Source organism: Armigeres subalbatus, chromosome 1 (assembly GCF_024139115.2).
Source record: "Armigeres subalbatus isolate Guangzhou_Male chromosome 1, GZ_Asu_2, whole genome shotgun sequence".
Lineage (NCBI taxonomy): Eukaryota > Metazoa > Arthropoda > Insecta > Diptera > Culicidae > Armigeres > Armigeres subalbatus.
In genome coordinates, this window is record NC_085139.1 from 70267605 (window position 1) to 70287623 (window position 20019).

Consider the following 20019-nt stretch of genomic DNA (forward strand, 5'->3'; position numbering starts at 1 on the left):
TCATAAAAAGTTTCTAGATTTGAGAAAACCCGCGTTAGATGTCTTTCGCCATACAAATTTCTGGCGGTTAACTCATGCTGGCTATTTTGCGCATATACTATAGCGCCTGGATGTGACAGTGGCGGGTAGAAAATCAGCCACTGCCAATAATTCATTCATTCAAACCAAGCGCTTCCCGCGACAAGTTGTGTTTCTTTCTTATTCCTAATAATAAACGTATTTGAACCGTACTGAATACTGAATTCCACTTCGTGATCCTGACTCCGCCGTCAAAGTATAGCGACTTACAGTTCCATGTTCCAAGCTTCCAATCGTGATCCTTTATTCGTCGCCTAGGTCTTTGCCGATTATATCGAGTCGTATTATCTCTTATATTGCTCGTAATTATTGGTTTTCCAGGCGGCTTATTGGGCCTGTGCAAACCTCCTGTCTCGTCGGAGGGTCGGAGGTGGGGCCTACTTGCGGATACGCATGCAGCTTTTTATAGGAGTTTAACAAGGCCCACTGTCACCACATCTTAGGCAAGCCACAGATAGCCTGGGGAGGGATCGTCAAGCCCTTGGACATAGACCCTACTCCCCGTATATTATGTGTGGCACACATAAATTTTGACGGCTATGTGAATCCGCATAGCATATGTACATATGTGGAAACACACATAACCCTTATTTACTAATGACCTTTATGTGTATTCTGCCATAGTGGGTGGTTATTAACGCGAACATAAAATTTATTTGCTTTTTTTTTTAGATTTATGCCTATAAATAATGTGTGGATTTTTATTGGTGGACGTCACAATTATTTTGTTTACGTTTTCCTTCATCCACTAATCCGATTACAATTCATCTTCATCCTCACCTTTAGTATAGCTCTCGTGAGAACCCTGATCGTGACATCAAAACAAAAACAGAAAGCAAAAGTGGCAGCAAGTGTTTTGAATTTGTTCATCGTCCTCGGTTCTGTGAAAGTTTGTTTCGAATTTCTTATAAAATATGTTGGCCAGGCTACCGGTAATTGTAAAACCCTCCATATATCTCGATCTACGGATTATTCGGAGCACGTATGCTACTTCCACCGCCGCAACGCCAAAGCACAATAAACAAAATTCGTCAAAAGATGAATCTACCAAGCAAAGTAATGTCTCCGCTCGAGTAGCCCGGGAAATGAAAGACTATTTCGACTCGGACCAGTTCGACATGGTAATGAATAAATTCCCCGCCAGTTTGTTAAGGCGCACGCAAGTCTCAGAACAGTTCTACCTGGCAGCGCCAAAGCTTGCAAAAAATATTGCGAAATGGGTGACGGACGGGATGGGTCCGGACCAACTCCTAGTGGAGGTCAACCCGGGCGTAGGATTGTTGACGAAGGAGCTACTCAAGAAAACAAACAACCTTCTGCTGTACGAGACCGATGAAAGTTTCGCACCGGAACTGGAAGAAATGCTGAAGACTGAAAACCGGAATGTGGAAATTCGATATAATGATTTCAACTGTCATTGGAAGTATGACTTCATGGACAAAATCGAACAAAGTAGACGCATGGAGAAGATGCTTGAAGGTCTGCGGCGAGTACGGTGGAAAGACGAAGAGGTGAATTTCAGGTTGTTTTCGGTTATTGGATCGTTGAGGTTCTTTAAGACGATGGTCCATTCCGTCGGTATGCAAAAAGGACTGTTTCAACTTGGCAGGTGTGAGATGTATCTCGCGGTTCCGCCGCTTATATATATGGTAAGATATGCAATGCTAAATAAACTGAACTAACAATAGAGTATTGTGAGAATTATTTTCGATTTTCATTAGAATGGGAGCATTTTTTTTTAACAAGAACCAGAGTCTAAAAAGAACCTTACGTATTTGTTTCAGCAATTGACCTGTCGAACGGAAGCCGGCTACAAACTGTATAGCAGGAATAGTGTTCTGTTTCAAATATTTTTTGAACATGAACTGATTGCAAAAATTCCCCGAAAGGATTTTTTACCCTGGCCCGTTAATGTCAGCGGCAAGGGAAAGATTCAAACGCAGCAGCTCCGGCTCAATATGATGGGATTAGATGAACTTTACTTGATGCGGGTCGTTCCCCGGAGGAATTTGTTTGATTTTTGCCTGCCCGACAACTTGAAGTTGCTGATGTTTTTTGTTTCGCAGAATATGATCAGCCGGAAAAATCGCATTATACCCGCGTTGGAGTAAGTATCATTGGACAAATTTGTTATTGAAAATTTGTTGACACAAATTAAATACATCCTGGATATTTATTTTACATAAATTTTACATTCCAGGCGCTGGATCCCGTACTCTGGCGCTCGACTTATCCTAAATCAGAACTATGTTGCATCTTCTAAGCAGCTTGTCGAAAACCACAATGATTCGTCCATGATAGGACACAATTCGTCACCTCTGCGGGAGTATGATTTTCCAAATCCGTTGACTATTTTTACGGAATTCGGTGAGTTGACACCGTCACAGATCCTGACTATGTTCAACGAATTCATCAGCTGGCCCGAGTATCAGCAATCGCCCTTTCTGCAGCATTCGGAACAATACTATACTAAGCAAGTGCACAGCAGTAAGCAGGATGTGGCAACGGCGACTGCCGAAGGAAGTGTGGAAGGCAGTACAATGGGAGTAAGTAGCGATAAAGAAGATTTGATGGAAGAGGAGGAAGCAAGTGGAATAGCAGATCCATCGGAAACCCGGCGGATAAAGAGCTGATATGAGGCTAGTTTTGGAAAGGTAAGTTATGCTGTATAAAATACAGTATGGAAAATATAATCTATAATGTAGCAAGTTCAATTATGAGAAATTCCTTAAAGCCTATTTAGATTATGAGCTATATGACATGATAGTGCATACTTTTATTTGTGTGGTGTGGAGACTACTCGACAGGATACAAAACATGATTCATTTGTAGTAAAATGGCGGAACTATCAATGAAAACAGCCATATTAATTTTAGATCTATGTTTTGCCAGTGATCAAGATCATGCTTCATCCGTAGTTCAAGCTCCTGCTCCTCCTGGTTTCTCATCATCCTCCATTGCTTACGGTGTTCGCTCATAATGTGGCGCACGATTTCAATGCTTCAGAAGTGTCCAAATTTCCAATTTCTCTAGAGCTTATAAGGGAAGTATAGATGAGGTATTGGGTCGTATGAATAAAAAGTAGAAAAACTGAACGCTTGTAGAGAAAACTACATGTTCGATAGGAATAAAAAATATTTCGAACGCAAATTGGAATCAGATAAACGAGCTGCCTTGCATAAATTTCGAAGGCACTGATCGCTCTGATCGCTTTACGTCGTGCTCAACCACGAGTGTCTTTTTTACAAGGAAGAATGCATTTACACACTAGCCCAGCACACGTGCTTAGCAGTTGCCAAGCTACCACACGGAAGTGTACTGGAGTGTCGGACTCGGCCCGGTAATACCGACTAAACTCCCTTGGACTCCGCCATCGTTTCCCCCAGGGACTACCTCCCAGCATTACTTCTAGGGGTTGGCAGTACTTAACGTACTCGCTTATTCTTGCTCACACAAGCACCCGTCCCATGTCTTACTTGGGTGCTCGCTCTATCACACCCTCTAACACACTCTACACGCTCTGTTATACCATGTAAGTCTGACTTGGATGCTCACCTCGATCATACCATCTGAGACTAGCTCACCTCGATCATACCATGTGAGGCTGACTTGGATGCTCACCCACACTCCTCTGCCACGCCGCGGGGTATCAGTAGTCATAGGAACTAGAGGCGTCGCGTCCGCATGTGCAACCTGTGCACTGCACATGTGGCAATTTCATCCCCAACATTTGAACTCTCGATAGATTTATAGTCTTTCTAATCCAAACATATATTTGAACTGTGTATTTGATAGACAAATGCTTAGAGTTTTATGCAAATTTGACTATTAGATACATAAACGGAAAAACGGCATGATTTTTTTTATAGGTGGCATGTGATGTGAGGCAACCAAATGCTGAGATGGGGGCGCGTTATATTTTTCTCTATAATACTGAACCGACCCACCGACACCTTATGTTGTATCAACACGGAACTTTCAGTTGAGAACGCTTTGTCATGCATCATACACGCATTATTTTGTATGTGTAGATCATCTGCTGTAACCGCAGTCGGCGATGTATAAGTAGTCAAAGCGTTCTTCGCTGACACTGCACGGTTTGGTGCCTATTCGCTTTGACGCAGCCGCGCTGTTGCCATCTAGCGGCGACGGACGTGTGCGTGAAATCACTGTTTTTAAACATGGTGAAGTATAGGAAGTATATTTTAGAATGCTTTTAAAATGTTATTAACAGTGATATGTTGAAAACTTTAAAATACACAGGGCTAGAATTTTGAAAAACTACATGTTAGACTCCTTATCTACACATGTTTTTCACAACATCGCACGGAAAAGGCCCTTGCGAAGCTATTGGTGGCACTCTCAAACGAATGGCAAAACGAGCAACTCTTGCCAAAGATTATGGAAATACTATCAAGACTCCTCAGGAGTTGTACGAATGGGCACATTTTCAAGCAAACAAAAATATCACTGTATTACATTTCTGTTATATCACGAATGAGCAATATCGCCATCGGGGGTGGCAATGGGTCTGGGGGTAAGAATGGGTCATCGCTCTCACCGCGAGCATGGAAGGCGTAGAGCAAAATCGTTCAAAAAGGTCTCTTATATTTTTGTCTTTTTGTCCTCAGATACATCCATTCTACAAGCATTCTAAGTAGTTGAAACAGTGACCCATTCTCACCCCCATTTGACCCATTGTCACCCCCGACGACGGTACTCAACAAGAGTTTGATGAACTTTTCAAAAAAGCAAAAACTATAATTGGCACACAAAAGCTTTATTCTTTTATACCAATCGCTCATAATTAAATCCTGGCTAAAAATATTCCAACTCAGATGAAGACCCAAAAATCTTTGAATTGTTCGACTAAGTTTACAAATTAATGAGTTTTCAAGTAGAAATAAGAATTAAATGTAGTAACAAATAAAATTGAAGAAAAAATTAAAAAAATGCGGAAAATTTATTATTCTTTAAATGTGCGTTTACCGGAAATCCCCCTAATGAAAATAACTAGCGAGCTTCATCGTATGGAATCAAAATGTTTATCTGATAAAAAAAATTGACCTCCATTTTTTTTGCAAAACCAATTTTAATCTTTACATTCATTAATTTATTTTCTCGGTGAACGAAACGCTCTTTTATGTTCCAGACTTCATAGGTCACACAAATTTACAATAGCCCATCAAACATCACAATTTTGTAAATCTGGTCATTTGTGTGTAACATTGATATAAGCAATCTAGGAAAATATACGTTCTTTCCAAATGTTGGTCCACATTAATGTAAGATTATGCTAAATTGCTTCCTAAACAATTTGTTATACTTCCAAAATGTGTCGTTGGTTGATGATAGGCTGCAGAACCTATAATTGGCGCTGTAGGCATAAAACACGCTGATAAAATTTCACTCAATATGGACATGAAAAAAGTTTTTGTTAGAAAAACTTTTTTTCCTTAAATATGTCACAGAAACATTATTCCCAGAAAAGTTAGATAATTAAAATACCTATCTGCAGAAAAAATTTCATCGATTTCTGAGATGAGGTTTTTTTGTAAAATCGATTTTAATTTTTAAAACAATTTTTTTTAGTGTAGAAATCGGTATTTTATATTTTGGATATTTTATCAAAAAACTTCTGGGAATTTCACGACAGTCCGCCATACAACACTTTTTTGTAGGTCTTGTCATTTTAGAGTTACATCGATTTATAAAAAATCCATGAAAAAAAATTAGGCCCTCATCAAATGTTACTCTTGACAATTTTTGAAAAACCAAGTATGCAGAGTGGCTTAGAAATGCCATATCTTTATGCCCACCAAGTTTCATAAGATTCTGAGATGGTGCTGCCAACCGCTGGTCGAGTTGGCGCGAAATTCGTGTTGTTTGTAGGTCATAGTACGCTAGTATGGATCGTGATATGGTACATGGTTTTTGTGATATGAAACCAGGAATGTGTTCCGATCTATGCTCAAACTCATCCAAGAATCTCCTGAAATAAGGCCTTGAGATCTATGAAATAAGGCCTTGAGATTTATAAAGGTCTGTCCTCTTGTTTCAAATATGGTACATGCTCTGTGTGACTCATAGAATAGATTGTGTTCAAAGCCTAAGTTATTGGTCATCCAAAAACATCCCGAAGCAAGGCCTTGAGATCTACACGCGTAACCAAAGATCCGTCCGCCTGTTTCAAATATGGTACATGCTCTGTGTTACTCGTAGAATAGATTGTGTTCAAAGCCTAAGTTATTGGTCATCCAAAAAATTCCCGAAGCAAGGCCTTTAGATCTACACGCGTAACCAAAGATCTGTCCGCCTGTTTCAAATATGGTACATGCTCTGTGTGACTCATAGAATAGATTGTGTTCAAAGCCTAAGTTATTGGTCATCCAAAAAAGTACCGAAGCAAGGCCTTTAGATCTACACGCGTAACCAAAGATCTGTCCGCCTGTTTCAAATATGGTACATGCTCTGTGTGACTCATAGAATAGATTGTGTTCAAAGCCTAAGTTATTGGTCATCCAAAAAAATCCCGAAGCAAGGCCTTGAGATCTACACGCGTAACCAAAGATCCGTCCGCCTGTTTCAAATATGGTACATGCTCTGTGTTACTCATAGAATAGATTGTGTTCAAAGCCTAAGTTATTGGTCATCCAAAAAATTCCCGAAGCAAGGCCTTTAGATCTACACGCGTAACCAAAGATCTGTCCGCCTGTTTCAAATATGGTACATGCTCTGTGTGACTCATAGAATAGATTGTGTTCAAAGCCTAAGTTATTGGTCATCCAAAAAATTTCCGATGTAAGACCTTTAGATCTACATGCGTAACCAAAGATCTGTCCGCTTGTTTCAAATGTGGTACATGCTCTACGTAACTCATAGAATAGATTCTGTTCAAAGCATAAGTTCTTGGTCATTCAAAAATTTCCGAAGTAAGACCTTTGGATATCTGGATTCTGGAACCCATTTTGATGAGCTCAGCTCCTACAGCATGCTCGCCAGCTGCTTTATTGGTCTTTAGCTGTCTGATAGCATCCTTAGCTTCCCTCAGGGTAGGGGCAGAATGGATCCTTTTCATCATCAGTGCTTCCGGCGTGTAGTTGATTATGCTAAAGCTGAAGAATCGGTCTTTGATCCTCAACCTGCAACATCTTTCATGAATCGGTCACCACCAGATCGTGCCTTTGAATATCGCCCATCACTATGTGGACAAGAAGGCGAGGTACGCAGCAAGCAAAATAAATCGATCAGTTGAAGATAATTTGACGACCCTCCGTGAACTGTAAGGCTGGCGACGTGCATCTACTGATCGAACTGCATGTAGATGGATTTTATGTACATACATACAATACTTTGTGAACCACAAAAAAGACGAGTTGGGTGGCCTTGTGGCTACCGCTTCTGCCTTATAAGCAGGACATCATGGGTTCATTTCCAGGTTCCTTCATTTCCGACTGTATTTCTATCTTAGCTGTTTCACTTTTTACCATAACGATTCGTACTGTTATAATCTTCCACATTAACAATTCCAGAAACCTCAAGTAGGAGGGTCCCGTAGCGTAGTTGGCTACACGTTCGCCTTACAAGCGAATGGTCATGGGTTCGATTCCCAGCCCCTCCACCAAACCCTCGTCAGTCGCCGGATCCGCAGCCAATACGGTGTCGTTTTAGGGTGCACGCCTTACCGTCACGGCTGCCTGATGACGACTCACAACTTGTTCTTCTCGGAGGCATTTCTTCAACGTTACCCGGATAAATGGCAACCGAATAATGCTTATTGGATAGTCGACATGGACCAACGGACACAATGGACTCACGATGAGATGGACAAGCAACGACAACAATAATGATAATGGAAATGATAATCTAAAAATAGATTATGTGTGGATTCTGGCAGCAGAATGCCACAGTAGATCTCGGCATAGTAGCGGTTAAGTAACACAGAGTGCCTACCAAATAAAGAAAGGAATAAAAAAAACCTCAAGTGACACACATGGGAGGTCGTCGCTGAATCTTTCTTAAGTAGGTGTTCAACATACCATCCTTCCCCTTCCTCAGCATTCGCAAGGACGTGGCCAAGACAGATCTCGACTATTGGAGAGTGCATTGCTTCCATATAAGAGATAGTGATCAGCCCCAAAACAATATCCGTGGTAACGAATGAATGTGAAAGTGCTACTCTTATACAATAGTCCAGGCTTATACCACCTACGAATTTGTCCGAATTGCTCAATACAAATGCTAATGCTAATAATAAAGCTAATACTACACCACTAAGAGCATGTACCATACATTAAACGTGCTGATAGATCTTTGGTTACGCATGTAGATGTCAAGGCCTTACTTCGGTACTTTATTGGATGGCCAATAATTTATGCTTTGAACACAGTCTATTCTATGAACCACACAGAGCATGCACCATATTTTAAACATGCGGATAGATCTCTGGTTACGCGTGGAGATCTAAAGGCCTTACTTCGGAAGTTTTATGGATGATCAAGAAGTTATGCTTTGAACACAATCTTTTCTATGAGTCACACAGAGCATGTACCATATTTGAAACAGGCGGACAGATCTTTGGTTACGCGTGTAGATCTAAAGGCCTTGCTTCGGGATTTTTTTGGATGACCAATAACTTAGGCTTTGAACACAATCTATTCTATGAGTCACACAGAGCATGTACCATATTTGAAATAGGCGGACAGATCTTTGGTTACGCGTGTAGATCTAAAGGCCTTGCTTCGGGATGTTTTTGGATGACCAATAACTTAGGTTTTGACACAATCTATTCTATGAGTTACGCAGAGCATGTACCATATTTGTAACAGGCGGACAGATCTTTGGTTACGCGTGTAGATCTAAAGGCCTTACTTCGGGATTTTTTTGGATGACCAATAACTTAGGCTTTGAACACAATCTATTCTATGAGTCACACAGAGCATGTACCATATTTGAAACAGGCGGACAGATCTTTGGTTACGCGTGCAGATCTAAAGGCCTTGCTTCAGGAATTTTTCGGATGATCAATAACTTAGGCTTTGAACACAATCTATTCTGTGAGTAACACAGAGCATGTACCATATTTGAAACAGGCGGACGGATCTTTGGTTACGAGTGTAGATCTAAAGGCCTTGCTTTGGGATTTTTTTGGATGACCAATAACTTAGGCTTTGAACACAATCAATTCTATGAGTCACACAGAGCATTTTTTTACGGTTTTATTTTACGTCGTTTTTTTGAAATAACACGGTTTTTTTTTGTCGCGACCGGCCTGTTTTCAATCCGGTTACCTGACATCACCCTGTTGGCCGCAGCGAGGGTAACTCCATAAAAACCTTTCTGCAGTCACCAACGGCCAGGGTGTTCCGAAATGAGTACTCGGTCCGAGTGTTCAACCAGGCTCCATCCGAGCCAACAAGCGGGCTCCGTCCGAGTCAACAAGCGGGCTCCGTCCGAGCCAACCAGCGGGCTGCATCCGAGCCACCTATCGGGCTCCGTCCGAGCCATCAAACGGACTCCGTCCAAGCCATCAAGCGGGCTCCGTCCGAGCCACCAAATGGGCTCCGTCCAAGCCATCAAGCGGGCTCCGTCCGAGCCACCAATCGTGCTCCGTCCGAGCCACCAAGCGGGCTCCGTCCAAGCCTTCAACCCTGATACTGGTTCTCCGATCCGAGTCCATCCGCATCCGTCAATAAACTGAAGCTATCTTCGGTCCATACACGACTCTTTATGCACATACCGAACAAGGTGCTATAGCGATAGGGGAAACATACGTTTACTTGGGACTCAGACATACGTTCGCTTCGATCTCTTGTTTTTTTTTCGTCAGACACACGTTCTTTTTTTTCATTCCGCTTAGCATTGAGGTGGGTATGCAATGATACTCGATTATTTTATTTTTTTCATTCTGTTCATTTTATCTTATTAATAAATTCAAATTACTGTTGCAGCTATTATTCCTACATTTTTTACGTCGGTACCGCGTAAAAATATCCGCGTAAAAAAAACCGCGCAAAAAAAACAGCGTAAAAAAAAACTTCAGTGTATTTCGAAACGTGTTTATTATTTCAGGTCCTTGTCATGTGTTTTTTTTTTTCGAAATAAGTAATATACATAGTGCACAGGTTGAAGAATTGATCACGCGACGTCTCCCAGCACGGCGTGTGCAGTCCATGCATACACCTAATCATTCACACTTCTGACATGCTTCGAGGTGACGATCTCGGTTACCACCCGCTGCGCCATTACCTCTGCATGGGCAAACTCTGCAAGCTGCAGGGAATCTGAGTGGTTGCAGTCGAGACTCCTCTCCACCGCTTGACACATCCTCTGGATAAGGTTATCCGGAGTTGTGTCCCGGCCGCAAACGTCTAGCATTGCTCTTCTTTCGACGTCGAAGCGAGGACATACGAATAGTATGTGCCACGTACCTCAAAACACTCCTCGTCTTTTCGGGTGACCAGCTTCTGCTTGGGCTGTGAAATGGTGAGTTGACATCCGGGAAGGGGCGCCTAACGATTGTATGTCATACCCCAAAAACCCATTGCCCAGAAAGTGATTCCCCAGAAATTAATTCCCCTGAATGCACTACTCCCCAGAAAACCATTCCCCAGAATACCACAATCCCCAGAAAGACATTCCCCAGAATGCCCCCATCGCCCGAAAGACATTCCCCAGAATACCCTCATCCCCCGAAAGACATTCCCCAGAATGTCCTAATCCCCAGAATACCATACCCCAGAATGCAACATTTCCTAGATTTGACTAAATACCACACAAAAAGTTCGTATGAATACTAAATACGATGTCGTTTGGCATAATGCCGTTTGGCATAAGTCCGTTTGGCATAATGCCATTTGGCATACCGAGTTGAATGGCCAGGGGCCATTTGGCATAAAGACCATTTGACATAACGACCGTTTGGCAAGAAAAACAGTCATAATGATTTTAGGGCATTTGGCATAACGACCATTTGGCATACAAATTAAAAGAATCATAAAAACTCTAGGCAGAAGCTAATACCGGGTAAATTTAAATTTAACTTTTTTAAATGAAGAAATGATGTGCTAATTTGCCTTATTCCTGAAAAATTGTGATTGTTTAAAGTTTTTTTTTTCAAATGCGTTCTTTGAATGGAGGAATGATCTACTCATTAGATTTCTTCCAACCAAATGCGTGCATGCTTTCTCGTTATAAGGAGAAATCGTGAGCATTAAAAGATGGAATCATCAGGTCATTTATCTTATTCCGTTCGTATGCGTAGAAAAGAAATCATGTACGTTTCGACTTTTGCGATCTTTAAAAAAATGGATCATCTAGTCTTCTGCCTTCTTTCGAAAAAAGGCGTACTTTTGAAAGGGTTATTTACTCTTTTGCCCTTTTCCGGGCAAATGCATACTTTTAAAGGAGTCATCTACTCTTTTGCCTTTTTTAGGGCAAATGCATACTTTGAAAGAAGGAGTCATCTACTCTTTTGCTTCATCCCGGGCAAATGCATACTTTTACAGGAATCGTCCACTCTTTTGCCTTATTTCGGACAAATGCATACTTTTAAAGGAGTCATCTACTCTTTTGCTTAATCCCGGGCAAATGCGTACTTCAATATAAGTATTTTTGCATAGAAATATAGTATCTAGTATTTTTAATTTATAGAAATGACAGCGAAAAACATAGTTTCTTAGACTGATGCCTTTTTCTGGGGAACGGGTCATTCTGGGTTTTTGGTTTCTGGGGAATGGGTCATTCGGGGTTTTTTTTCTGGTGAATGGGTCATTCTGGGGATTTCTTTTCGGAGAAATTGTGCATTCTGGGGAATATAATTCTGGAGAATTGGTCGTTCTGGAAAATGGAATTCTGGGAAATACCATTCTGGGGAACTGGTTCTGGGGATTGCTATTCTGGGCATTGCTATTCTGGGCATTGCTATTCTGGGCATTGACATACAACCGCGCCTAACATAGCTCTGGTCCTCACAAGTTCCAATACTCACGCTTCCACGGGTCTTCCGATGACAATTGGCCGCTAGCTAAGGGTTGCATACTTAGCTGGTAGTGCAGCCTGGGCACTGTTGTCCTTCTGACATCAGCTAGAGTGAGAGGGTGCGTCCTGTGGGGTCTGCCTTGGATGTGGTGGGGTTCGACAGTGGGCTCTGTAGAACTTCTTCTGAACTTCTATAAAAAGCTGCATGTGTCCCCAAGCAGGCCCTATCAAAGCGACCGTGTGCTGCTCAAAGCGCACTAGCCTAGTCCTGGTGTTGGGTGGGACTTTAAACAAATTTGACCCGACTGATCGAGCGTCTTTCCACCAAGGAGGTGCGGCTCCAACAGCGTCTGTTCTGGCATCCAGCGGCTGAGTATGAAATGCTATTCCCCGGAAGCTATACCTAAGATGGCAGCCCCATCCCGGTGGATAGGGAACCTTGGGCCAACAACCTACTGTTCCCGAAACATCAATTTGTTCGAGAATCCTATAATGAAAAAATACGGACTGATTCTACGGCGACGACTCTTAGCGCAAAACAACGGACACGAATAGGAACATGGAACGTTTTAACCCTAGCCCAGCAGGGTAAATTTGCACAACTTGCCAATGAGGCACGCCGCATGAAGCTTGAGATCCTGGGACTGAGTGAAGTCCGTTGGCCAAACTTTGGAGAACACAGAAGGCCGTCGGGACAAGTTCTGCTATACTCTGGTTTACGAGGTGAACACGCTCCCAGGCATCGCGGAGTTGGCTTCCTACTAAGCGCTCAGGTACACTCTGCGCTTATAAAGTGGGAACCTATAAGTGAAAGGATAATCGTTGCCAGATTTAGAACACGGGTCCAAAACCTTACTATAATCCAATGTTATGCGCCAACCGATGCTGCCGATCTACAAGACAAAGAGAACTTCTACAGTCAACTCAATGCCGTCGTAGATAGAATTCCGAAGGGTGATATCAAGATCTGTTTGGGCGACTTCAATGCGAAGATCGGATCCGACAACGCATTATGGGACGCCATGGTCTCGGAGAAATGTCGCAAGATGGGTTCCAAGATTGAACGAAAATTGGCCACATCCTCAAGGGAACCAGGCCCTGGAATTATCCGGAGGGTGGCCAATTCGATCGAAAATCGCCGAAATGAACTCCAGTGTACTTGTTTTGCAAAATCATGAAGTTTGACATGTCGCAAGATGGAATCCAAGATTGAACGAAAATTGGCCGCTTCCCCAAGGGAACCAGGCCCTGGAAGTTCCCGGAGGTTGGTCAGTTCGATCTAAAATCGCCGAAATATACTCCAGTGTACTTGGTTTACAAAATCATGAAGTTTGACATGTCGCAAGATGGGTTCCAAGATTGAACGAAAATTGGCCACTTCTCCAAGGGAACCAGGCCCTGGAAGTACCCGGAGGGTGGCCAATTCGATCGAAAATTGTCGAAATGTACTCCAGTGTACTTGTTTTGCAAAATCATGAAGTTTGACATGTCGCAAGATGGATTACGAAGCCGATCTTCAAGTGACAATTTTTTCCGGGAGAGAGGTAACCCCAGTACTACCCGGAATATATCCGAAACCATGGTCATTGCACGAAAATTGACCTCGGTTCCTAAAACTTCCTAAATTTTGTGATCGATTCCAGAAGATTGCTTGAAAATCCGTTAGAAATTGGCTGAGCTACGTGGTTTTGAATTTTGAGTTTTGTCGTAAAATGGGGGTTGGGGACGTACGTGTTTAGGGCCAGTCTCGCAGCTCGAAACACTTCACGGTGGACCGCTCTTACCTCCTCGGTGCCAGCTCGTTGCGTCCTACGTCTAGCCTTGAGGCAGGCTAATCGTAGGGCTGCAATTTCGGCACTCCATCAGTATGCCGGGCGTCTGCCATTTCTTGGCAGGGCTTTCCTCGGGATAGTAGCGTCGCACGCGCGTGATAGGACATCTACCAGCGCATCCCTGTTTAGACTGTCGGTGTTGGCCTCCAGTCCCAGGGCCGCGGTGAAAACTTCGCTGTCGAAGTGATTGGACTTCCATCCACGGACCTGACAGAAATCACCCGCCCTCGGATGCTGCACACCATAGTTGATCTTGAAGCGAATTGCTAAGTGATCACTATGGGTGTAGCCCTCGTCTACCCTCCAGTCCAGGTCAGAGACCAGACCGGGGCTGACAAACGTTACATCTTTCCATGACTCGGCCCCATTCCTGCGGAATGTGCTGCGGCTGCCCCATTCCACTGCCCAAGCATTAAAATCTCCCGCTACAACGAATGGTCTCCGACCTACGATCATCTGGTTGAATTGTTCTATTGGCCACCTTGGTGGGGCATAGCAGCTACAATAGAATACATCATTGATCTTGGCTATCGCGACACCCTCCGCGGAGGAGTGTACAACCTGTTGAACCGGGTATCTTCCTGTTGTGCAGATTGCCGCCGACCTAAACCCGTCCGCCTCCCAGTTGCCATTGTCGTCAGGGACATTGTACGGGTCGGACAGGAGGGCGACATCGGTCCTTGACTCCGAGACCGACTGCCACAGCAGTTGCTGGGCAGATGCACTGTGATTCAGGTTCAGCTGTGTTACTCGCACGGCTTTTTCCTATTGGCATTTTCGAAGGGATACGCAGGCCCGCTCATAGCATGGTTCCGGGCCTGATTCTTATTGGCGCAGATGAGGCACTTAGGTGCCTTGTCACATTCCTGCGCCTTGTGTCCCTCCTCGCCACAGTGACGGCACATCTTGCTTCGGTCTGGGCCCTTGCAGTCATAAGACTTGTGCTAAAGGTGGCTGGAGCACGCTTACTGGGCATACTGACCAGCCGATCTTCAGCTTCCCTTTCTCAGTGACTTTTTTGGCTTCCGCCACCGGTAGTCTGAGATAGGCTACCTGCGTACCAAAGAGTCCCCATCTTAAACGTGCAGAGGACCGCTCAACCTATGTGCCGCACTGCTCTTTGACGGCAGAGACGACGTCTTCAGTGGTCGTGACCTCGTTCAGTTGCTTACACTGGAGGGTCACTTCCGCATCCAACGACCTGATCTGAGCGCCGTCAGTATCAAGATCATTTCACCGTTCTTGGTACGTCTGACGCTGCGCACATCCTGACCCAGGGCCGATAGGCTATCGGACCAGCTGCCAGGGGTTTGCATCCTCTTGTGCGGATACCAATGGCCGGCTGGGGCCAGCTTGTGGCTCAGCAACTTGCGCCTGTTTGGTGCCTTTCACCTTCTTGGGCACACGCCCTTCGGGCTCCGGTGCCTTTATGGTAGCGTCTTTATGGGTCGTTTCGAGTTGGGCGTTATCTTGCCCTCGCTGGCCGTAAGGGCCGAGTCGGTCGCCTCTTTGGCCGTAGTAACACCGGTAGGGGAGGGCCCTCCTTAGCCGTGCGGTAAGACGCGCGGCTACAAAGCAAGACCATGCTGAGGGTGGCTGGGTTCAATTCCCGGTGCCGGTCTAGGCAATTTTCGGATTGGAAATTGTCTCGACTTCCCTGGGCATAAAAGTATCATCGTATTAGCCTCATGATATACGAATGCAAAAATGGTAACTTGGCTTAGAAACCTCGCAGTTAATAACTGTGGAAGTGCTTAATGAACACTAAGCTGCGAGGCGGCTCTGTCCCAGTGTGGGGATGTATTGTCGCGCTTATCTTTTTTTAGAGTGCTGCGGCGGTCTTACACTCGCAGGCTCGACTGCGAAGGTAAACGTCAAGATAGCCGCCGTGTTAAAAGATAGGCAGAATTTTCCCGCTCAAAACAAAACCACGTGCTTTTCGCGAAATGACAGCAGTGTTCGATTGTATTAGTGAGAGGCAACCGGAGTCACTGAGTACATGGAGAGTGTTTATCATGGCAAGTGCATACGGTGGGTAAGATTTTCATTGACTCTGTCGTGTTTAGTGACCGTTGCGATCACCTGAGAAGTAACCAGCACGAAGCCGCAGTATTCTATTTTATCTCGAGATGCATAATAATGCCAATAAGAAGAAGAAGAAGAACACCGGTGGGGGAGGAGAGGGCCTTAGTCTGGGTACTTTTGGCTACCTTCTCTGTTCCCGCTAAAGCCTAATAAAAGCGTCCTGTTCTTGTCTTGCGACTCGAACAGCTTGCCGAAGCACCAACAGGCTCTGTTTAAGCTCCTTGTTGGTGTTCTGCTTACCGCTTATGAACTCGATAATGCCATCCAGTTTCTCGGTCACCACCCGTATCCCTGGTAGTGACTCGCCGGGTGTGCCGACAGGGCTACTCTCTACCACCACTGGAGAGTCTTCGGTATTGCCAGTTGCAGTAATCGTCATTCCGTTCTCCTCCTCTCTAGTAGGGGACCTCGCTAGACCACCTTTGGCAACGGGGTCCATCACCTCCATCTCTAACGGTTTTTGACGTTCAAGACTAATTGCTATATGGGCCCCTCTTGCAGCTGCCGCCTGTAGGGTTCTACTACAGACAAGGGAGAGATTTGTGAGTACCTTGAGGAGCAGGAGGACTTGTGAGGGGAGAAGGTGAGCGTGTGCGAAATCGGGAAGTGTGGAAATAAACGTGGTGTAATTAAATCGGTGATAATACGAAGAGTTTTAATCCATAAGTAATCTGCACAAACTATTACAATTGGCGACGAGGTGAAGCTTTACGGTATGTAGAAAGTCCGAGTCATTAAGTGTGATTTGGATAAAAATAAATAAATATTGTTTTTCGGACTTCTGACTGGGTGAAAATTCCAAAATGGCGAATCCCAAAGCGAACAGTAGAACTGTACAAAATGTACCAAAGTAGAAGAGATATGAGGCGATTAAAAGAGCATATTTGAGAGCCTTCCATGAGAGTGAGTGTCTATATGTGTGTGAATTGTTCGGAAGAAAAGATAAATAAAGGTGTAACGGAATTTAAATCGAAATAGAGAAAATAGATTTGATCAATGGATTTTGTACATCTCGCTCAGACGGCGAAGGTGATAAAGCAAACGGAATGTGGAACTGGGGTGGAACTTTTAAGGTATGAGGATAAATATGAGCGGTAAGTCCTAAATTTACATTCCATGGTGATGGTGGCAGAATGACAGATGATCAGTTTGGGAACTGTTCAGAACGATACATGTGTGATTAGGGAATCACCGGTGACAATTATAGGGTGATATTGCCATGCAAGATGGTGGGAATTCGATGAAAAGTTGAATCCGGTTTTGGGAAGCCGACGTAGACTTGGTTGATTGGTGGTGAGAAAATACTATCTGATTAGGGAATCAGATGTGGGAAATCAGCGTGGTGAAAAGTTATGGAGAGAGGGTTTGAGAAACTGTCGTGAACAGCATTACGATAATCCAATTGGAAATAAATGTCCATGGAAATGACAAGCAATATTTGGTGTCATCAATCAGTTCCAGATGATGTTTATGGTGACGTTGTGAATAACGGTACAAGATGTTTGTTGTTATTTTTGCGCTTTGTTTGAACAGCTGTGTAATATGAGCTTCAAGAAGTAAATAACATGCTTCAATATACGCACATATACTCACTCATTTCTCATTGAAACGTTGAGGCAAGAAGGTCGTTTAAAACTAACGCAACTGCACTTTTTTTGTTTTGTGGGAACAGAGTAAATAATAACATACATACAGCATTACATAATGTAGTTTAATAAACGATTATGACTGGTACCATGAATGTCAAAATCCAATGTTTTTTTCTTTCGATCGTGTTTATTTGGATTATAGATGGATTTATCACGTGCTATACCACCATTTCGATGCAATGAGATTGAAAAGACAAAACTGCATAAGGAATGGCAAATTTGGAAACGATCCTTGGAATACTATTTTGACGCGGAAGATATAACTGACCAAAAACGGAAGCGAGCAAAACTTTTGCACCTGGGTGGGGCCCAGCTACAGGCGCTGTTTCAATCATTACCGAATAGTGAGAAATTTGCGGTAGTATCTTTGGAGAAAGCATATTATGATGTGGCTATTCAAGCGTTCGATGAGTTTTTTCAACCAGGACGACAGGACGTCTTGGAACGTCATAACTTACGCCGCATGAAACAAAGTCAAGGGGAAAGGTTTGCTGAGTTTGTTATCCGAATTAGACAACAAATAACAGAGTGTGGCGTAGACAAGTATGAACCAAGCGTTTGTAAAATTCTCACGAACATCATGCTAACAGACACTATAGTTGAGGGCTGTTTGTCAGACGAGCTGCGGAAGCAAATTCTCCAGAAGGATCGGTCGGTGGAAGAGATAGAAGAAATTGGCAAGTCACTGGAAGGAGTGCAGAAGCAACTGAGAGATTTCGGTAGGATGCATGATGAATCAAAACATGGACAGGTGTACGGTATCCAAGCAAAACGACGGTATCCTCCTCTAAAACCAAGAGTAGTAGAAAACCGCGCAGGGGTCTTTCAAACAAAGTTCAAACATCCAGATGCGAAATGTTTCAAGTGTGGACTTTTTGGTCATATTTCGACGGACACTCGATGCCCGGCCCGAGGAAAAATATGCAACCGCTGTAAAAAAATAGGACATTTCGAAGCCCGATGCCGGATGCAAGGTAAATATCCTCTGCTCTCCAAAGAGGAAAGTACCGGTGCTAAGAAAATTCGAATAGTGGAACGTGTTGCGGAACAGGATAGCCAAGTTGTTCAAGAATCGAACGCCATTGAAGCTGACATCCCTTCAATGAGTCTAACGCCGAAAACTTACTATGCCTTCTATTCAGGAAACGAGTCGAATATGGTATCCTGTGTGATTGGTGGAGTACCCCACCAACTGTTGGTCGATTCCGGAGCGGAGGCGAACTTGATTACCGAAGTAGCATGGGAGAAGTTGAAGCGTGCTGGGATCGAAGTGATCAGCTGTGTAAGAGGAAGTGACCGTATCTTAAAGAGTTATGCCAACAATATTCCGTTGACCGTGCTAGGCACATTCAAAGCAACTGTCACAGTGGGAGCAAAATCTGTAGAAGCCGAGTTCTTCGTGATCAAAGGAGGACAGCGTTGCCTTTTGGGAGATGCTACATCTAAGCAGTTGAATATTTTGAAAATTGGTTTGGAAATTGATCGGGTTTTGCAGAAATCGGAACCATTTTCTAAGATCAAAGATGTTTCGGTACACATTCACCTGGATCCAAACGCGAAGCCAATCTTTCAGCCGATGAGAAGAGTTCCAGTGGCGTTAGAAGAAGCCGTTAACAGCAAGCTGAAGGAACTAATAGTGAAGGATATCATCGAAGAGAAGAAGGGCCCAGTTACATGGGTATCTCCATTGGTCGTGGTTGGCAAGGCGAACGGTGAACCTAGGATTTGCCTTGATCTTCGAAGAGTCAATGAGGCTATACTGAGAGAAAGGCACCCAATGCCAGTGATCGATGACTTCCTTGCCAGAATTGGTCCGAATATGTTTCGTAGCAAACTGGACGTTAAAGATTCCTTCTTACAACTCGAATTAGACGAGGGATCGAGAGATGCGATGGTTTTTCTTACTACGCGCGGATTGTATAGATTCAAGCGTATGCCATTCGGTCTGGTGTCGGCACCTGAGGTGTTCCAGAAAACAATGGATGCGATTCTGGCTGGCTGTGAGGGTGCTTGGTGGTATATCGATGATGTGTATATTGAAGGGAAAGATAAGGAGGAGCACGATGAGCGGTTGACCAAGGTAAACTATACAGTAAATAGAAACTGTTGATAACGGCTTATGTAACGAATGTAAATTACTGTTTTCTAAACCATGCTGCGATGGGCTTGAATTAATAAAATTGTTCCGAGAAGTTAAGTTAAGATTTGTTTTTTTTCATGTCTCATTTCATCCAGGTCCTAACAAGATTGAAAGAGTGGAATGTACAGCTCAGAGCTAGAGTTCCTTGGTCATAAAATTGCTAAATCAGGCATAATACCATCGGATACAAAAGTTGAAGCGCTTGTTTCGTTCCGAAGACCGGAAAATTCAAACGAAGTTCGCAGCTTCTTAGGGT

At 43.7% G+C, this 20019-nt stretch overlaps 2 protein-coding genes across 2 annotated transcripts; both read left to right on the forward strand.

Annotated features, from left to right (window-relative positions):
- The first annotated feature begins 894 nt into the window (after positions 1 to 894).
- Positions 895 to 2792, forward strand: LOC134226972 (dimethyladenosine transferase 2, mitochondrial). Its single transcript, XM_062708132.1, has 3 exons — positions 895 to 1727; positions 1863 to 2185; positions 2279 to 2792. Exons 1-3 carry the CDS (start codon positions 993 to 995, stop codon positions 2709 to 2711), a joined length of 1491 nt encoding a protein of 496 aa, XP_062564116.1. The 5' UTR covers positions 895 to 992; the 3' UTR covers positions 2712 to 2792.
- A 15411-nt stretch (positions 2793 to 18203) lies between these two features.
- LOC134206248 (uncharacterized protein K02A2.6-like) lies at positions 18204 to 19733 on the forward strand. Its single transcript, XM_062681945.1, has one exon. It carries the CDS (start codon positions 18204 to 18206, stop codon positions 19731 to 19733), a length of 1530 nt encoding a protein of 509 aa, XP_062537929.1.
- The last annotated feature ends 286 nt before the right edge of the window (positions 19734 to 20019 follow it).

Bases quoted from the DNA above. Each gene is read 5' to 3' on its own strand.
- LOC134226972 (XM_062708132.1), top strand. From the start codon at position 993: ATGTTGGCCAGGCTACCGGTAATTGTAAAACCCTCCATATATCTCGAT. The intron at 1,728-1,862 runs GTAAGATATGCA...TATTTGTTTCAG, and splicing joins TTCCGCCGCTTATATATATG to CAATTGACCTGTCGAACGGA. The intron at 2,186-2,278 runs GTAAGTATCATT...TTTACATTCCAG, and splicing joins CGCATTATACCCGCGTTGGA to GCGCTGGATCCCGTACTCTG.
- LOC134206248 (XM_062681945.1), top strand. From the start codon at position 18,204: ATGCTAACAGACACTATAGTTGAGGGCTGTTTGTCAGACGAGCTGCGG.